General features: G+C 37.3%; 1 protein-coding gene across 6 annotated transcripts in view; it reads left to right on the top strand.

The window, feature by feature from the left end:
- Positions 1 to 18,479, top strand: part of ANKRD28 (ankyrin repeat domain 28) — a 119,951-nt gene that overhangs the window by 30,636 nt on the left and 70,836 nt on the right. For 2 of the 6 annotated variants that reach the window (XR_011679555.1, XR_011679556.1), the window contains exons 1-2: positions 13,909 to 15,659; positions 16,762 to 16,845. Coding sequence is in view for 4 of the 6 variants with exons in the window: in XM_071429275.1 (XP_071285376.1) it covers positions 15,540 to 15,659; positions 16,762 to 16,845 (204 nt within the window). In the remaining 2 variants the exon portion in view is untranslated. Of the gene's footprint in view, positions 1 to 13,904; positions 15,660 to 16,761; positions 16,846 to 18,479 lie in introns of those variants that run through there. The other 4 variants (XM_071429276.1, XM_071429274.1, XM_071429275.1 and 1 more) reach the window with 3 other exon arrangements.

The raw sequence follows: 18,479 nt of genomic DNA, 5'->3' as shown, positions 1-18,479 counted from the left end.
TGTTAACAATAATAATTAAAAAGTGGGTTCTGTTTTGAACTGCTGTTACCAGTTGTATTTTTTCAGTTTTGAAGACCTCCATCTTCTCTTAGTTCCTCAATATCACATGCTAGAAATCTGGAGGCCAGGCTGCTTTGTGGTGTAGATGTCCTCCTATAATTTGGGGCCTGTGTGAAGATCAGTTTCCAGGTCTGTCCCCTCATCTGTAAAGATCTGATCTTTTACAGTTTTATATGTCTGGTGGTTGTTTTTCTTGACTGACCTGTCATGGAATCAAACTAGAGCAACTTTAATGCAAATCATACTATTAGAGGAAAGTGCACTGACAAATGTCCTGGAAGAAGAGTTGGTTTCCCCCTCTCCTCCTTCCATCTTTCCTGTTGTTGAAGTGGCTGTGAAGATGATGGCTTATAGTGGTTTAGTTTAGAAACTGAAAACCATGGTTTGCTCTTCTGTCAATACAAAAATGATGCATGTCCTTATTTAGAAATACTGGAAGCACATTGCTAGCTACAGTATTTCCAAAATGCACTTGCTGAAAGAAGGGTGATTGGTTTTTGGGTGGGGCATGCAGTCCACTTTATACGTGTTATGGCAATTGTTTGTGCCTGGAAATTGTTCTTTTGGAGTAAATTATTCAGGAAACTGGGTCACCAGACAGCTATAAGCTATCCAAACACATTGGTCATATACAGATAAGAGACTTGAACTTATCCATTATTTGTGTGTAATGGGTAGCAGAATGGTGCATGTTTCTTTCTTTGACCTTTCAAAATTTCAGTACCAGCTATAAAATACTGTGCTGCTATATAACACTTAGGGTGCTATAACTTAAACTACTGTGTGGATTAAACAGATGAAAATAAAATTTATTTTTCCCCTAATCTTAGTAATACTGGGTGGGTGGAGGTTCATTGTTGGTTTGGGTTTTTAAAATTTTTTCTTTTCCCTTTATTTTTTATCTGATTCTGACACCTGATAGAGAAAACTTGAGTCTGAATTTTGACTGAGTTTAAAAGCTGGATGCCTGTGGCACTTAGTATGTGTGGTCTAGCATTTGTGCAGATGTTGTGGTAGCTCTTTAATGCAAATAATGGGGAGCAGTATAAGTTTTATTTTTAAGTGTGTTACCTTGGATTCTTTCTCCAGTGTGCACTTCAAGATGACCTCATTTTAATCTTTTATATTAAGTGTGATATTTCCATAGCTGCTGACCAGATGGTGATAGTAATGACTGAAAAATAAGCTCCTTCCATGATGAATGGAATTTATTGGCTGCTGCTTTTTGGCAGGGGTGGGAGGGAATGTTGTAAAAATATGCTGACTGGCAGTTTGCTTGTTCCATCTCTGTTAAAGCCAGGAGTTCTGTGGGGCAAGAAGTTGGATGTTTCTCTGATATGGGAAGTGAATCTTTTTGTCCTTCTTGATCATGTTTTAATGCTAAAGGAATTCCACTTTGATATATGTAAAACAAAGCTTGTATTATGTAAAGAGTAAATGCTTGAGAATCTTTTCCCTTAGACTTGGTAAAGAGATGGAGTAAAGGCTTATTTTTACATTTGCTTTTAATAATTTTTTTTAAACATGGGAAGTTTTACAGATTTTGCCAAAATATTAATATTGTATTAATTAATGTTATAAGTACTTCAGAGAATAGAATTCAAGTGTTCTTTCTTAGAGGGTCAAGAAATTTGAAGTAGCATCTCTAAAGAAATTATATAATATAGCTGCATTTCATTTTTAAGAACTGACAATATCCTCTAAATGGCTTTGTCTTGCATATTTAGGTAAAGATAAATATTTCAAAAGAATGAGTCTTTTTTTCCATGGATATTAACATTTCTTGGATAATATTAATTCAGTTACCTCTACAGTATTTAAAAAGAGTTGCTAATACCCCTAGAAAATAACATTACAAGCCTATTACATATATATTACTCTTTATTTTTCACAGTTGAAGACTTTATAATTTTAGTTAGGAGTAGTTTGTTAGATTATCAGTCTTGAGATATGTAGTGTGTGACTTGACTATTTATATAGATATGCCACAGAGTTCTCAATCAAGAAGGAAGAAATAGCAGAGGTTTGGTGTTTTTCTCATACGTGTCACCCTGTTGGAAACAGTGAAAAGTAACACACTTCTACTTCCAGTATGAGAATCTGGAGGAAGTAGTGAATTTTACTAATATTCTTAGGTAATCATGTGTGTAACTTTGAAGGTTTTCATATACTTCAAAGAGTAAAAGGTTTTTGTGTAATGCCAGAAATTTATCCAGAGGCTATTTCTGTCATTTGGGGAAGAACATTTCTGGTCTCATTCTTCATATGGCAGTAATCCTATTTATCTTCCTGGTCTCTCTGTTCTGTGAGGAGTTACAGCAGCTGTGGTTGCTTCCCTGCAGTTTGCAGGGTCTGAAGCTGGAGAGAAAAGTTACCTTGTCCTTCTGTCTTCCATGATACAGTGTTTGTGAGGGGCAGAGTTCCTCACTGCTCATCAAAGATTAATGCTAAGTAGTTTCTTGCTGAGAGGAAAGGAGCAATAGACCAAATAATAATGTCATCTTAAGATTGACATTTCTAAAGAGGCCAACATTTCATTAAAAGAAAAAGAAATTAATTGGACTTTTTAAAGAGGAGAGAAAAACAGAACAAAGAGAGCGTTAGACCTTAAGTATTTTTTAAATGGCCATGAGGTGTCAGTGTACATCCAAAAAAAAACTCGGGTGATCGATGCTTCTGAAAAAATGGTTGTCTTTATTTCCTAGGGCCTGAAATAAATCTCTAGGGACAAGGTTACAGCAGCTGAGTCAAGACTATAAAAATGTATATCTGCATGAGTTGAAGGTTACATTTTCACAGTTATTTGGTGGTTTTTAACCAAGATGTGTAAGTTTATTGATGCATTTCTAGACTCTAGTTTAGTTTGCAAACCAGTTCATGAGTTCAGTGTTCTCTCTTCATTGCCCTGCATTATGAGCATGCTGGTTGCATGAGGTGTTTTCTGGGGAAGACACTCCACAGCTTGCTATGTAAGATATAAACAAATAGGACTATTCCTAACCATATTACTGATTTCTTGTTACTAAATATTGAAGTCTTTCTAATATATTTATATTTTATAGAAATCTGGTATATATTTTTTCCCAATGCTTTTATAAAACAAAAATTGTCTTGCCAAGAAGAGGTAGAAAACAATTGCATACAGGATGCCCTGTGGCCTTGTTTTTGCCACAAAACTTGACCAAATACTCTCCCTTTTTATACCCACTTATTTGCTGAGTGGGGTTTGGTTATTTGTAGGTTCTAAGATACCTAATCCTAAAGAAGTGTTAGAGGCAAAGGTGTTAGAAGTTAATTTTCTTAATATTTTGAATAAGTAATATGCAGCTCATGTGTATTATGTATTATGTAGTGTTTTGATACCATCTTTCTGATTCTGTATGATAATATTCCTTTATAATGCAATTTGTTGGCTCTTAAAAATGTTAAAATTTACTTTGCAAGTTCTCCTCTAGGTGTCGTCTTAATTGAATAAATCACTGATTGAAGCCAGTGTTAGGAAGATTTTGGAAGACATGAAGCCCAAAATAATCCTGATTGAAAAAAAATACTAAACCCCCCAAACTCACAAGTTTTAGATCATGTTGGATAATTGTGTAAAAGTTGTAGCTACCTTGTTGTGCTTGTATTTAATACATAAATTGCTTGTGTGTGGATTCTGGATACATAATTGATTTTATCTGCTTTTTTTGAAAATTCTCTAGTACTTTCTTTATAGAGCCATATGCTTTATAAATACTGTTAGTACTATAGGGACAGTTTGATTAACACAATCTGTGAAATTTCTATGTTGCAAAACACTTTTTTTTTTAAAGGAAATTTATTAGGAGCAATTTACATATTGAATCATGGGAGGAGAACTTAATAATTCTTTGCATGACTATTAATTAGAAATAATTTAAGGAGTGATATACTTGGTTGTAATCGTGTCCAAGTTTGGAAAAGTTCAGTGTGATGAAAACTGTTTTGAGATATTTTAAGGAAAATACAAGAATGGAATAGTTCTGATACATGGTTGATGGAGGGAGTTGGGTTGATGGGTGAGGGTTTGCAAAGCTGTCTCATCACTGTCTGTTGCAATGAGCAGTTTGAACCCTCCCACTGCTCTGTGGCAGCTGCAGGCCCATGGTGAGCTGGCTCACACAATTGGCCAGCAAAAAAAGAAAAAGTAAATAGGGACAGTTGGGTCATACAAGTTGTCTGTGCTGGCTCAGGAAAGGGATGTGAATGTGCAAGGATCATGCGGGGAAGGGAGGAGTGAAGAGTCTGTGTGGTGACCAGCAGTTAAAATCAGACTAATACACTTTTTCAAATGTCACTTAGGGAAAAAAAAACCAAAAGCCAAACAAACAGATTTCTAGGGTGGTAAAATTTAATTAGCATTCTAAAGTAATACTCTGTTGCATTTTATGAAATTTAATTTGGTATTAGACTTTTTAAGCAAAATGCTTTTTTATCTTCTAAATACAGAATTAAAAAATGGATAGGAAAAGTAACTAAGGAGTGCAGGTTGTGCTCATGCTCTTATCCTGTAGTGATGTGTGAGAGCCCTCCTCCTGAAGAGCTGCTTCCCTTGTGGGCATTGTGGGGAGGATTCCTTGGAAGGTTTGAGGCAGGCAGGGATGACTTTTGTCTGCAGCTGTGTTTCTCTTTGCTTCTTCTTTGGGAAAAGCCACATCTATTTTGGCAGCGGCAGAAGTTTTAGATGAGGTCTCTCATCCTGCAGTAGTGCCTGTATGTGTGTGTGTGAATGTGTGGATTTCATCCAGCTGTGTTTTATAGACTGTTTTCAGTTGCCAGGAAGGAGCTTTTCCTTGGACATGAGGGAGGTGTAGGGGGATCATTTAAACTTCTAGGAAGTTTAGCTTTCCCCAAGCAGCAAATCCTGATGCTTGAGGCAGCTGTTGACACACACTATTTTAAAGATAATCATAATAATTTGTGTACAGTGACACTGTTTATATACTGAAAAGAGAAAAAAGAAAAAGTGGTATCCATAGCAACTGGGATTCATTTTGCTCACTCACATACAGTGTTTTGAGTCCTGGTATGTATGGAAACCAAAATTTCACATGTGAACAAGCCAGCTGAAGTGTGGCTTCTGTGGTCACAGTCTATTCCTATCTACCCAAAACTGAATTTAAAGTATTGCACTTGTAGGAATGTTATATGCATTTTTAGTATTATAATAGTTAAATATTTATTTAAAATTTTGTTCCAATGCTTATAACTTCTGTGAGAGAGAACTGATTTTAAAAAAGTTTTCTATAAGAGAAAACTTTAAAATCTTCTTAAAAAATGAATGTATTCAGGACCTTTCCCTCCTAAATTCAATCCTGGGAAAAAAGCCCTCATCATTAAAATGTGCCCCCCTTTTTGCCTCCTCTGTCCCTGCAACAACATTCATTCCTGGGTGGAACAGGGAAGGGGAGACTGCGTTGTAGGCAGATTGTACCATCACATGACTAATGAGTAGGAAAATCTGAACAGAAACTTTTAAAGGCCACAGTTTTTCTGTTTTGTTTTAGAGCTATGAAATAATTCAGCCTTTTCCTTCCCTCAGTATTATGGACTCCCTCAACTTTCTACTAGGAGAGTTTCAGTAATGACAAAAGTATTGAATAGGTATTTTGCAGGAGCAGATTTTGTAGTCCTTTTCTTCTTGACAAAATCAGAGCTTTGTTTTGAATAGCAGAAATTGTGTGGTACTCTTAGAAAATATATGTTGTTATCACTCTGTTATTCTAAATAGTTTCCTCTAGATAATGCATTTAGTTCTTTTACTTATCAGACTAAGTGAATAGCAGACATACATTTGAAGCTGAGTAAACTTTCCTTCCCTAAGATGGTCAGATTTGGAAGTGTTCTCTTCCTGATGCCCTTCTAGTAGAGGTAAAGCAGCCTGTACTGTATAGTTGCTCCTTCTTAGGTTTTATCTTTGTTCCTCAGTCCAACCTGTGTTATTTCCCCTTTTGGTCATTTAATCACTGGAAGCCAGTGAGAGCTGTTTAACACTTCTTTAGGTGCATTGCTCTGCTCTGGTTCTTAGGTTTTCACAGGGTTTTCATTACTTCTCACTCTTAATTGGTTGTATCTTCTTGCTTCTGTGACTGGATTAACATTTTGTTAGTATTTACTGCTGAGATAACACAACTGTGAGTCCAAGCACTACATGGACTAAGATAAATCCCTGCTAATATTGCTGAAATGAGACAGGTAATGCACTGTTTGTTATAGCAGCATATCCAAGCTGATTCTTGCAAATATGCTAAAATCAAACTTAAATCAGCATAGTTAGCAGTTGGAAGTCAGTGTGCTTTCTGATCTTGGCTAGCAGAGATAGATCCACTGACCTTCTTGGGGTTTGTGCTTTGGGAGGAGGTGGAGGGGCAAAAAAATCCCCAACCCAACTCTTTCCTTTTTACTAATTCTCTGATGGTTGAATGGTTCTGTTGAAAGCGGGTCTGTCAGTGTTTATTTTTTGGAATAGGCAACTGCTGTTTGTTACTTGAGAAAAGCAACTGGTTCTGGAAATGTTCTAAACTGATGTGAGTCATCAGTGAAGGATTTAAATAGTTGAATATGATGTTTGTTTCCTCCCTTCCGTGGCTCAAAATGTATGAATCATTTTTTTTTAGTGTTTCCCAGATAATAGTCTGAGTGGAAGTGGTATGTGTTTCTGACTCAAGTTCCTAAATTTTGGTGGAGCACTCCCAGCCACTGCTGATTTTGGTCATGTGGGAATTCCATAGGAACTTCTGACAAATGTATAAAAGCAAACAGTTGGTAACCATGGCAACTTACCCACAAGGATTGATGTGGTTGGTGGCATAAAACTTTGAAAGTCCTCTTCTGACTGGCATAACTAACATGACTTTTCTGCCTAAAATGTGTTAAAAGGTATAGGATAAAAATTCAGTCATGAGAATTGCTTTTCAAGTGTGTGGAATGTCTTGTAGAATGCTAGAATTTGTGTTGCATTTTTATATGGCTGCCTGCTACTGTTCCAAAATTGAGGTGTTTTTTATGAACCCACATCTCTGTAGTTTCATATGCTCTTAGCTAATTTCAGCTTTCTTTGTTCTTTCTGCATAACTTGGAGCATCAAAAACAATGCATACTCCAGTGTTAACTGAAGTGGTGCTGAAAAAATTAGCTAGTGAATTTTACAGGAGAAAGAGAAGGGAGAAAGGAAAGGAATGGGCACATGTGTTTTAAAGAATGGTATTAGGAGGATAATCTTGATGTAACCTGGAAAGGATGAACTGATTTGTCTGTCATCCCAAGCTCATCACACATGCTGCAATGAAAGGTTTTATATGTCATCAGTATAGTGGAGATTGGGATTGAATCAGAGTGGTTACTCAGCAGAGCAATTCTCATTTCTAGAAATCTCTCTGACTACCATTTTCTTCTTCAGAAGCTCAGCAGCTGGCAGCCCAGCAGAGTTTTAATGAGGAAATGATAAACTTTATGCCAGATTTCTTGGCTCCAGTGAGAACCTCCTCATTTTCAGTCTCAACACCAGCACTGTCCAGTGCTGAATCTGGGTGTTTTGCATTGTGCTGCCTTTCATTTAAGGGGGTTTCCAGTCTTCCAGCTAAAGAACCAAGGTTAGAAAAAGAGCAAAGGATAAAGGTTATTGGTTTATTGCCCATCCAGCTAAATGAGCCTCTGTGGGGAAGCTGAGCCCTACAGACCAAATGCAATGTGTTCCTAACCATCTGCTGGAGAAACAGCAGTTTGTTCAAAAACAAACCAGAAAAGCATACAAATCCAGGGAAACTGGGACTTCTTTTCCCATGCAGCAATGAAAGATCACACTCAGGGTTTTTTTGAGTAAGCAGCTGCCAGGTGAGAATTGCTTCTTTTCCTTGGGATACAAACATAGAGAATTGGTTTCAGTGCATCAGAGACAGAAGAAGTGCATCGTGCCATGCATTAGAAAATCCCAAGGAATTTCTGGTGTATGCAGTCTCTGAGAGGCTTGTGGTGTTCTTGTGTGTTATAGTGTCTGTCCTTGAATCCCATATGCTATCCACAAACCCCTTAATTCCTACTGAAGAGGCAAGAGCAAACCTATTGCATGGTGAAAAATAAGGCAATGTTATGTTGACCTTCTGTGATGTGGACTAGTTTTTCTGTAATGAATAATGAGTTTGATTTTTTTTTTTTCTCTGCGGGAACAGTATTGCAGGAAGAAATTTCAAAGAGGAAATATGTAAAATCAGCACTTCCTCTGTTCATCTTGAGCATGACTATAGATCAGTAGAAAAGTAGATCAAAGGAGATGTACTAATTCTTCTCAGTGTAAATGTGTGCCCATGGGCCCAAAGGGAATTCTCTTAGTTGTTTCACCAGCTGCACTAATATAATTTAGTAGGATCATATTTTAGTTAATTTACAGGAGTGTGTACAGTAGTGGTATAAACACTTTCAAAGCAAGGTGATAGATGATATAGAACTATGATTAGGAATTCTGCAGTTGTTATTTGCTCCAGCCAAGCTACCTGTTTCTTCTTCTTGGGAAAACATAGTAGCATCATTCCCTGAAGCATCAGGCTGTCAGTGCCAGCTGTGACAGTGGGCTGTTCTTCCAATGTGTCTGGATTGTTATTTTTGCTCTGCTCTTGCTGGCGTTCCTGTCCAGCCTCACCTCCCAGCAACGGGCTGGATGTGCTGGGAGAGGGTGCTTGAATGTGAAAGAGCAAACGGGAACTGCTGAGATTGAGTCTTTGATTTTTGTTTTGTTTTTGTCAACTCTGCTTTTAGAGCTGGTGTGCACAGCTGAAATTGCTGCCCTCAGTAATTATTCCTGGAAGGACACTGTGGTTATTATTGTAATTGATGCCATTTTCTGTGCCAAAACCCAGAATTGGCCAGGGACATGATATGAGCTGGAAGGAGATAAGGAGGCCAGAAGAATTGCTCCTATCAGTGTCTTTTCTGCCTTTGCTCTGCCAACAGGTGGAAATACTTTCAACAAACCTGTGGGCCTTGCTTTTTGTATTATGAAAACATTTTTAAAAGCTGTCATGCTTGCAAAAACCTTAAGTGTACAGCTAATAATTTTGTGTTTATGTGGGTTTAACAAATGCTGAAATGTTTTGCCTGCTTCTCTTTTCAACCTAACTGATATTTTAAGATAGTACGGTCTCCATTTTCCAACAGAAGTCATCTTCTCTCACTTACCCTCTCCTAGAAAGAAAAATTGCTTAAAAAACAACCTGTCTTCTGTCCAAAATCCACACCACAGTAGCTAAAGCGGTTTGTCAAGGTCTTTGTCTTCATGGATGCAAGCGTACCTTAGCTGTTCATAACAATATATGTGGATAGGTGCACCTTTTTGTGGTCTCTCTTCCCTGAAACAGGAGTTGTTTTGACTTCTCGTCAATTTTACAAGACTGACAATACCACAGTCAGACTCATGTGGTTGTCATTTAGAAAAGCTGTTGGATGTAAGAGCTGCCTTCTGTTTCCCAAAAGACAGAGAGGTGGCTGCTCTTGGGTGCAGCTGATAAATCTGAGCATGCACATTTTCTGCAAAGTACCTTGAGAGCGTGAATTCATACAGACTGGAGGACTTCTTTTATGTGCTGTGTGTTAATGTAAGAATAAATTGTTGATTTTTGTTTACAGGATTGTACACTGAAAGTGCACAAGATGCCTCCTCCTGCCAGTAAATTTAAATCTGGCCTAAAAGGAAAGTGTGCTGGGTGATATCCTAGCTAGAAAACATGTTGGAAGATGCAGGACCCTCATATTTTCACTTTGTTTTAAGAGAAATGGGAGTTGCATTTACTTTTCTGGGTTTTGGTTTGTGCACAGTTTGATTGCTAGACTCCATATTTTGGACTCCAGAGTTAATTTTTTTCAGGTATTTACTTATCTTGTACTGTGATGGCTGTATGGTCCTTCAGCCAAGAGTTTGTCTGCAGGTGTATTGTGCAGACACACAGAATAGAAGTCTTAAACAGAAAATTGCTTAGTAGATTTTAAACACTTTCTAAGTGCTTTATTGCTCTTTGATCAGATTATATTTTTAATATGTTACTGGGTGTTTAAGTATACAACTGAAGTTTACATCTGAATCACAGACATTTTTTATTAATTAGTTTTCTTCTCTTGCTCCAATTGAGGAAAGTTATAATGACTGCTGGATTATTTTTCTTCTTTGTATTTCAGTTTCAGCTGAAATGGCTTTTCAGATACTGGGTTTTATTAATTGCCAAGTGTTCCAAGATAGTATGTGACTATGTGAAATAGCTCTTTAGATTAACAGAGCCTGTATAATTGCACGAGAAAAAGTAGGAATTGCCTATGGTATAATGAAGTGCAAGCAGAGCTATTTTGCATATCCTTAGAAGCAGAACTGGAGAGTCCAGGGGTTAAAACTATTCTGCAGATGCAGATGCTCTGGAATAAACAGAACAAAACTGGGAAGAAAGGTACTAATTTCTTGCTTTAGACTGTTCTCTTTCCTGACTCCACCTCATTCCCTCAGGAGTGGGGAGGAAACAGCAGAGGAGTTCAGATGAGTGACTCATGAGAAGTGTTCTAGAAGTATTGTAACTTATATTCATGGTGATGCTGAACACTCATCTCTGTCTGTTTGTGATAGAATCAGCTTATACTGGGGCATGCCTGTTTACTTAGAGCTGTAGCTGTTAGAAGCAATTTTTGTCTTATGAAGAAATACACAGATTATGTATTTGCCTTGCAAAGTTGATATATAACTTGGTTCTAAGTTTTTTCATTTTTACTGGAACCTGACAGAACAATTTTCTTCCTTTCCTAGATCCTTTTAATCATATAAAATATACCTGAAACCAGTTGGATTAACCTCAGCCCAGAAAAAACTTGGTAAATGCTGATTGGCAAGAGAGAAATCTTTATCTAACTAGATTCTTTGATACTGGTTGTCCTTTGGTTTTTGGTGTCATCAGCAGGGCTGTGACAGTTTTTTGCTTATTTGTTCCTAGAGAAGAGGACAGATCCATAGAAAAGTTTGCTATTTTTAGCTGATTCAGAGTTCATGTTTTTTCTGTCTAGCATAGATGGCTGACATCTGTGTTTCAACCTGCAGGTTGCTTTCTTCTAATATATTATCTTTATATGCACACATTAAAGACTCTTAAAACTTGATTTACTTAAAGCCAAGTGTAGTTTGAAAATTACAACACTTTTTTTTTTCCTTACAGCTACCATGTCCACACAAAAGCCTTTATTTTCACAAAAATGGATATCATCATTGCACTTCTTAAAATTTGAGAGTTAAGTGTGGAGATCTTACTTTGCTAACAGATCTTGTGGAGGTCATCAGATCACCACTCAAACCCCTGTAGACATGGCATTCTTTTTTTAAGTTAGGCCATTTTTGAGCGTTCTTTCCTACTTCTGATTTCATAAGCTTTTGTATGGAAATAGATGACATTTGGAGAAGATGGATGATGATGACCTGCTGTCTTCAGTTATTTCAAGTTTTATTAATACAAACTGTTTGAGATGCAATGTTCTTTATACCTTCGCAAAGTTCTGTTATGATTCCTAAATTAGTTTGAGGAACAGAAGCTTAAATTAATCATCTTGAATTTACTCTGCTTTCATTCTCTGTTGCTATTAGCTCTTCTACACAGAAAGTTGTTAGTCTAGATAAGCTGCTGAAAAATTGAAGCCTTAGTTTGGTTTCTCACAGTAGAATTCTAAACAGGTTTTGGTTTTTAGAAGAGCTCTTAGGTAACATCAGAAACTGCATTTTGCACACCAGAAGATACTTTGGATGGTTTTTTGAAGTTGAAAGAAGAGGTCGTTAGAGATGCTGTTTGCATTGAGGTGAAGGCACAGCTTTTGGTTGAAGGGGATGTAAGGGCAAAATGCCAGTTAATTGTGAGCAAAAATTAAATATCCAGAACTGGGTTTTGCTTTGGTTATGGAAGCAATTGCACACACGCAGTCCTATCATGAGCATGGTGTTTTTGCTTACTTACATGGTTTAGATTGCTATAGAAATCAATATAATATTGACTCAGTTGTGTTGGTTCTCTTTCTAATGCAAACTGTCATGTACTGGCATTTAACTCTCTGTTGTAATGTTAGAATTCAAAAACATGCAATGTTAGGTGAGATATATGTTAACTTGCTTTTGGAAATAGTTTATATTAATTGTATTTTATCTAAGATCACTAGAATAATTATCAGAGTAAATTGAAATGTTCTGAATGTTCACAATTAACTGAGTGTGAAAGCATACTTTCTAAGGTAACTATTGAATTTCTAGCTGACTTTGAAGTATTAATTACAAAGGTAAAAAATGGACCACATTCAGATAATTTGAACTAAGTTAGGCATTATCTCTACCTAGCAATGTGTCCAGTTGGTAATTCCAAAGAAAACATATGGAACCCTTGGCATTTGCTTTCTGCATAAATGTACTGACTACTGAAAAGTGTTCACTTACACTGAACATATGGGCTTAGCTGGAAAACCATTATCTAGCAAGTGTGTGTGTATCATATGAAGCTTGAGTATGCATTTTGCCAGTATTTTGCTTTTACACATAAAATCTGAGTTTTAATTTTTTAAAAATGCACGTTTAGTTATGCAAAAAGCTAAAGTGTCTGTTCCTTGGGGCATTTTTCACAAATAGAAAGCAAGCTATTTTCTATGTTGTGGTTGTTTTGTTCCATAGCAGACAGTAGGGTGTTGCAGTAGCTGAGCTTTGAGGATGTCCATAGTTTATTAGAACTAGTTCTGCTGTGGCCAAGAAGAACATGAGCTGTCATATGTACTCAGGTGAATCTGTGTTGTTGCTTTTTAATAAATGGGTGAAATGCCTGAACAAAGCAGTGTGGCGTACAAATCATTGCTTTTTTTGTAATTAAGACTAAAAGTATGAGATTTCAAAACAACTAGACTCTATGTAATGAACAGAATTTATTTATAAAGTTATTTGTTAGTTTTGAGAAATTTTAATCTGAAGTTTCAAGATGAATCAGAATCTGGATCTATATTCTGCCAGGCACGGACTCTAGAGGTCAGGGAGCCCTTGACCAAGATACTCTTTTGCACTTAGAATAAGTTTCACCTGCATAAAGTGTCGGGGGAAAGGGAGGTGTTTAAGCAATTCATTGTGTTATAATCAAGCTACTGTAGGCATTTTTGCAAAAGAGTTCACGTAAGCTTTTCCTCTCCATGGCCCCCAAAGGTGAGAATTCAGTATGTCTATTTATATCCAAACCACTTACACACCATTTAAACCTGTCTTTCTCTCTGGATTCCTGTGTGAAACCTGAGTGCAAATACTTTGTTGAAGAGCTATAAACTTGCTCACCTTTGACAAATTCTGCTCTTAGCAGCCACTGAAGGACATCAGAATTGCCTTCATGCTGCACAGCAGGAGCAAAAACCCTCCCTCTGTTCCTGTAGCACTGAAGCTTATCCAGCAACTTTTGACAGAAGCCATTTACATAATACACCCACGAGCCAGCACCATTTAGGCAGATTCAAGCTGAAGTATTTATTCAGCAAGTTGTAGGGCTTCATATTATACTTAATTATTATGGTATATTTTAATAATATTATATTTAAATTATACTTAATGTAATTTTTTTTTTCAAGCTGAGGTTGTGTTTGTTTGTACTAATTGCAAAAACCCACAGCTTTGGTTGCTAGTAACTGGCTTTTTAATAATCAGCCTATTGCTTTAAGATTTTACTTTTCATTTAATTTTCAGAGGATTTGTGTGGGGCATTTGTTGTCTTTAGTGAGTTAAATGAGGACTGTTTTGCTGCTTGACCAGTGCCATATGAAAGCAGTTAAAGTGCTGGAATTGTTTACTGCCTGAAGTGTAGTTAGTCAGCAGAGCCAGTACACCACATTGCTTTGCGGCTTTTAGTGGAAAATATTAAACAGTCGCTCTTTCTTCAGTTATAGAATTTTTACGTTTTCAGCTGCGTTAGTCACCGAACTGGCGCAGGCTGCAAAGACTGCCCCCAAAAAAAGCAAAAGGCGGGTTTTTTCTGGTGCCAGAGGAAGTTGCCCTGGGAGCGGTGGCCGGGCGCTCCGGTAAGTGACATGTGAGCATTACCAGGCATTGCACCCGGACAGGCTGCAGCGCTGCTCGCCGGGCTGCTGCTCAGGGCAGCGCTGCCGTGCCGCTGCTCGCTGCGCCGCTCCTGCCGACCCGGACCGCCGAGCTGGGCTGTGAGCTGTACACGGCTATCTGCTGATTGTATAATTTAATTTGTCAAGGAAAAAAACTGATAAGCAGAAGCTCCAACTGAAGAGGAGAATCAGGTTGGCGCAGTGACAGATGTTCGGATAAAGAAGTTGGCTCAGAGAAGATGTACAGAGTCTGATTTTTTTTTTCCTTTTTTTCCTCCCCCTCAATCTGAATGAAGACTATCATGGGAACTGCATTCACATGGTGATCAAAAGAAACACTTGAGTGATGAACTGCTTTTTCAGAAGTCTTCTAAGGCAGTAATTTGAGCTTTTGTGTGCAGTAGCTAGCTTGTTTTGCTGAAGCATTCCTCCTCGACAGTATTTCTGCCTTACGCATTCCCTGATGGAGAAGCCACAGCTACTGCCTGCTGAAGGAGAAATGAACGCTCCGCATTGCTCGTGTCCCTGACGGAGTAGCACCGGCTGCGCTGCTTTTGCTGGATTCAGCCGTCAATACTATTCAAGGAGTTCATTGTCCCTGTGGTCTGACTCATTGCATGTAAATGTGCTGCAGCCCTGCTGCACGTTGCAGCTATTTTCTTGCATGGGAAAGAATTCTTTTCCTCCGAGCAGGTCCTGAATAACTGCTGAACCGAGATGTGTTTTTCTGTCCGGACTGTTTTTGACATTGAGAAAGGAAGCTGTAGAATGGCAGGATGATCGGGAGGCACGTTTATTTTCAGTCACCAGAAAGCCTGTGAGGGTTGATTTAAACTGACCTTGCAGGAGTGGGAATAGCTGCGGCCGTCTCTCTCGGGGCAATTGTTCCTTGTTCCGTCCTCTGCAGGACGGAGTCGTGTCTTCTGCAACAATGACTTCACTGTGGGGGTAGAAGGACGCTGTGGAAGTTGTGACATTAACAAAGACAAATTTGCTTCTGAAAGGACAGCTGTGTGCGACAGTGAGTGCTGTTCGAATGGAATTGGATCTTGGGATATTTTTATCAGCTGTTCCACGGTTTTGTTATTGTGGATTCGATGCTTAGGGACTTTTTATTTTATAAAGAACAACTTTTTTTTCAGCAGTGTCTTGAACATCTCATGGTGTTTAAGTCTGGAAAATGAAGCGTGGGGGGGGATTGGAATGTCCCTTTCTAGATGCTAAGACACCAGCAGTAGCACTCACAAGTTGGTGAGGGCCTGTGAAACAGGTGAAAGTGTTTCCTCTATGGTCACTATTGTGATACCTGCAGTCTGCTTCCAAAAATACCATTGCTGGCATTTTCTTGTTTGCTTTTGCTTCCTCAAACGGATCGAATGAGTCGAGTCTGTATTGTTGTTTTGGAGGAGGAGGAAGAAGATGATTCTCCCACATTTATTTCCAATTTACCTCAGGAAAATGTATCTGTACATCCATCGCCCTCTGGAAACATGCTGGTAAGGCATGTTGTTTGTTGGCATATTTCCTGCTTATAATGCTGTCTCAGATACCGATAGCTAGATTCCTAAGATAAGGATGAATATGTGCAATGTTGAAACAAGACAAGGTGATAAAATCTGCATGTAATAAAGATGGAAAAAGCTGAAACTTAGTGGTAGAATTTATGCTTGCAAGGGTCCTTTCTATTTCATGTAACCTTATTTATGGTGCAGCAAGAACAGGTCTTGATATCTTGTGTAATAGCAATGGGGTTTTAGAAGGCTTGGGGAAGTGTATTTGAAGTAAATGGCTTTCCCTGCTCCACTTCTCACTCTTCAATAGTACATTTATGCAGTACCACTTTAGAAGCTGATGTGATCATTGTATTATAATCATATGCTGTGTTTATTTTGAGAACTAATAGAGTATATAGTTATATCAAACAAGAGCAATTCTAAGCTAAGATAAAAATTACCATAAGTCACAATCTTGGTATAACTGTTAGATTCAAGTTAGCACTTTCTGAAAATGATCAGCATAGGGGGCTGTGCTTTTATTTCTTTAAATCATTTTATTCTGTCTAGTGACTGACTTAAATCTTGCTAGCATACCTCAGCAGCTTTTCTTACTTACTAAGAAATCGTGCTATATTTAGTAATAGATGTGTGTGAGTGTGAATTTGTTACCATACTTATCTGATGCACTTTGCTTTCCCACTCTGTCTAAACAGGTGAAAGACTTCCAGTAACTTGAGTCACTTGCTAATGTAAAAGGGGATTGTTTGCTTATACTGCATAGAATTTGCAGCATGTAATGACAACCCTAATTTTGTTCTAAGGCGTTCTCTTTTCAGCTGTTATAAGCTAGTCTTCTCAGCTCCTTTTTTTTTCTTTCACATATATATTTAATTGACTTAGAGGATGTCTGTGTGTTTGAGGTTTTTAAAACTTGCAATTTCTTTGATTCTAAATACTGGTGCTGGTTTCTTTGTTTTACTGCTTGGAATGGGGTATTTTGTCATTACCTTGGGTTTCTGTTATGTTTCAAAAAAAACTGTATGTATATCACTAAAACCTAATATGGAGTTTTATTTTAAGATGTGTTTTTTCTTCATTTTAGCCACCATTGGTTCAAGCTATATTTAATGGAGATCCTGATGAAGTTCGAGCACTAATATTTAAGAAAGAAGATGTTAATTTTCAGGTAAAATCAAATATAGCTATCTTTGAATATATTATAATTTTGAATGTATTTTAATTTTGTTTGTTACATCTTTCTGCTGTACTAATCTCTTGAAAACTTTGCTAATTCTTGAGCTGTACATTTTATATTCTAGTCTAAGTAATGCCTATACATACACTTAATACCGGGAATCAGATGTATAGCTTTGCAAATTTGTGTGAATAGTAAAGACCTAATTTTATATTCCTTGTAAATGTTAGTTCTGCAGTGCTTGGGTAACTGCAAAGTTTGTTTATACAGTTGCATCAGACTAATTTACAGAAAGCTAGACTGGTTGAGTGTGATGCTATGCAGACTTGAATTGTTTTTAAATTTAATATAGCATATAGTATACATGAGACAATTATAAGAACATAGTCTGGGGTTTCAGTAGGTACATTTAATAGTGGATTTTAAAAAGGGAAGCCTAATGATTGTATTAGTAAGAATGAGAAACAGGATTTTTATTTTTGCAGTGCTGCAGACTCAGGCATTGCAGACATAAAAATTATACTGAAATGGTACTAAGTTTGTTCCACTGGGTGATATTCAAGATTTGAACAGCATGCAGTTACTGTATTTCTATTAAAATTCTAATATGTGTGTTTGACACTGTGAAAGATAATATAGCATAAACTCTTTACATGGATTAGAAATTGCTTTGATTATTACAGCAAACTGACAAAGACCATTTAGGGCTTATGCCATAGGAATGTGTATGGCTGTTTCTCCTCCAAATGCCTCAGAGCAAGAGTGATGCTAAAGGGCAAAGGCTAAGATGTAGCTGCTACCTAGGGGCCCATTTAAGACCATAATGATTGTTTACACTTTCTTCAAGGGAGATGTAAACCAAAAGTAAATATTAGTTTGGTATGTCTCTTTTGACATTTAAAAGCATTCTACATAATTTACAGCTGAGAAATGCTGTGTGAAAAGTCCCAGTGTAAGGGAGCCCTCCTGTTGTCTTGAAGAGCTTGAGTAGGACCCTATATAAAGAAATTTTTGTCAAATCTGACATTTTGTTTGATAAGGTTGGACTTTTTATCCTCTTTCAGGAGTTTTGTATGTCCTTAAGCAAGATTGTATGATGGATTATGCCAAAAGACTTAATATTCTTTTTAGTTATGAGAGCATTAGTTTTGTATCTTTCCCATGTCTGCATCTATATGCTCTGGTCCCGTTGCCATTTTTATTTCTGGAAGATAATTATTGTTGTTACTTTGTATTCATTCATGTGTTAAAGTCACGTTTAGCATTCATAGCTAGAGAGCTTGTAAACAAAGTTAGGTTTACTATCTTTCTGCTTTTTTAAACTATATATTACCAAAGCCTCTGCAGTATTTCAGTATGTATGTGGGAGTGGTTTGGTATTGGTTTTTGTTCTTCCTCAAGTTCTGTCAAACACTTGCAAATAGATTGGAAGATAGGAAGTCAACTGATAAATAGGAAAGCTCATATTTTTTGCTGTCTTTTGCTGAAGAGAATTACTTCAGATTGCAAGGTACTTCTGTTGTAGGAAGAATAGTCAAAATCTGGAGGTTCCTGTGTTTTATGTCCTAATTTTTTTAATTTTAATTCCTTTCTGTGGTTGTATCTCTCTTAAATAGAACTTGTGT

Source organism: Agelaius tricolor, unplaced genomic scaffold (genome assembly GCF_023055355.1).
Source record: "Agelaius tricolor isolate 1412-34295 unplaced genomic scaffold, bAgeTri1.0.p SCAF_6, whole genome shotgun sequence".
NCBI lineage: Eukaryota > Metazoa > Chordata > Aves > Passeriformes > Icteridae > Agelaius > Agelaius tricolor.
This window is presented reverse-complemented; position numbering and strand designations above follow the sequence as displayed.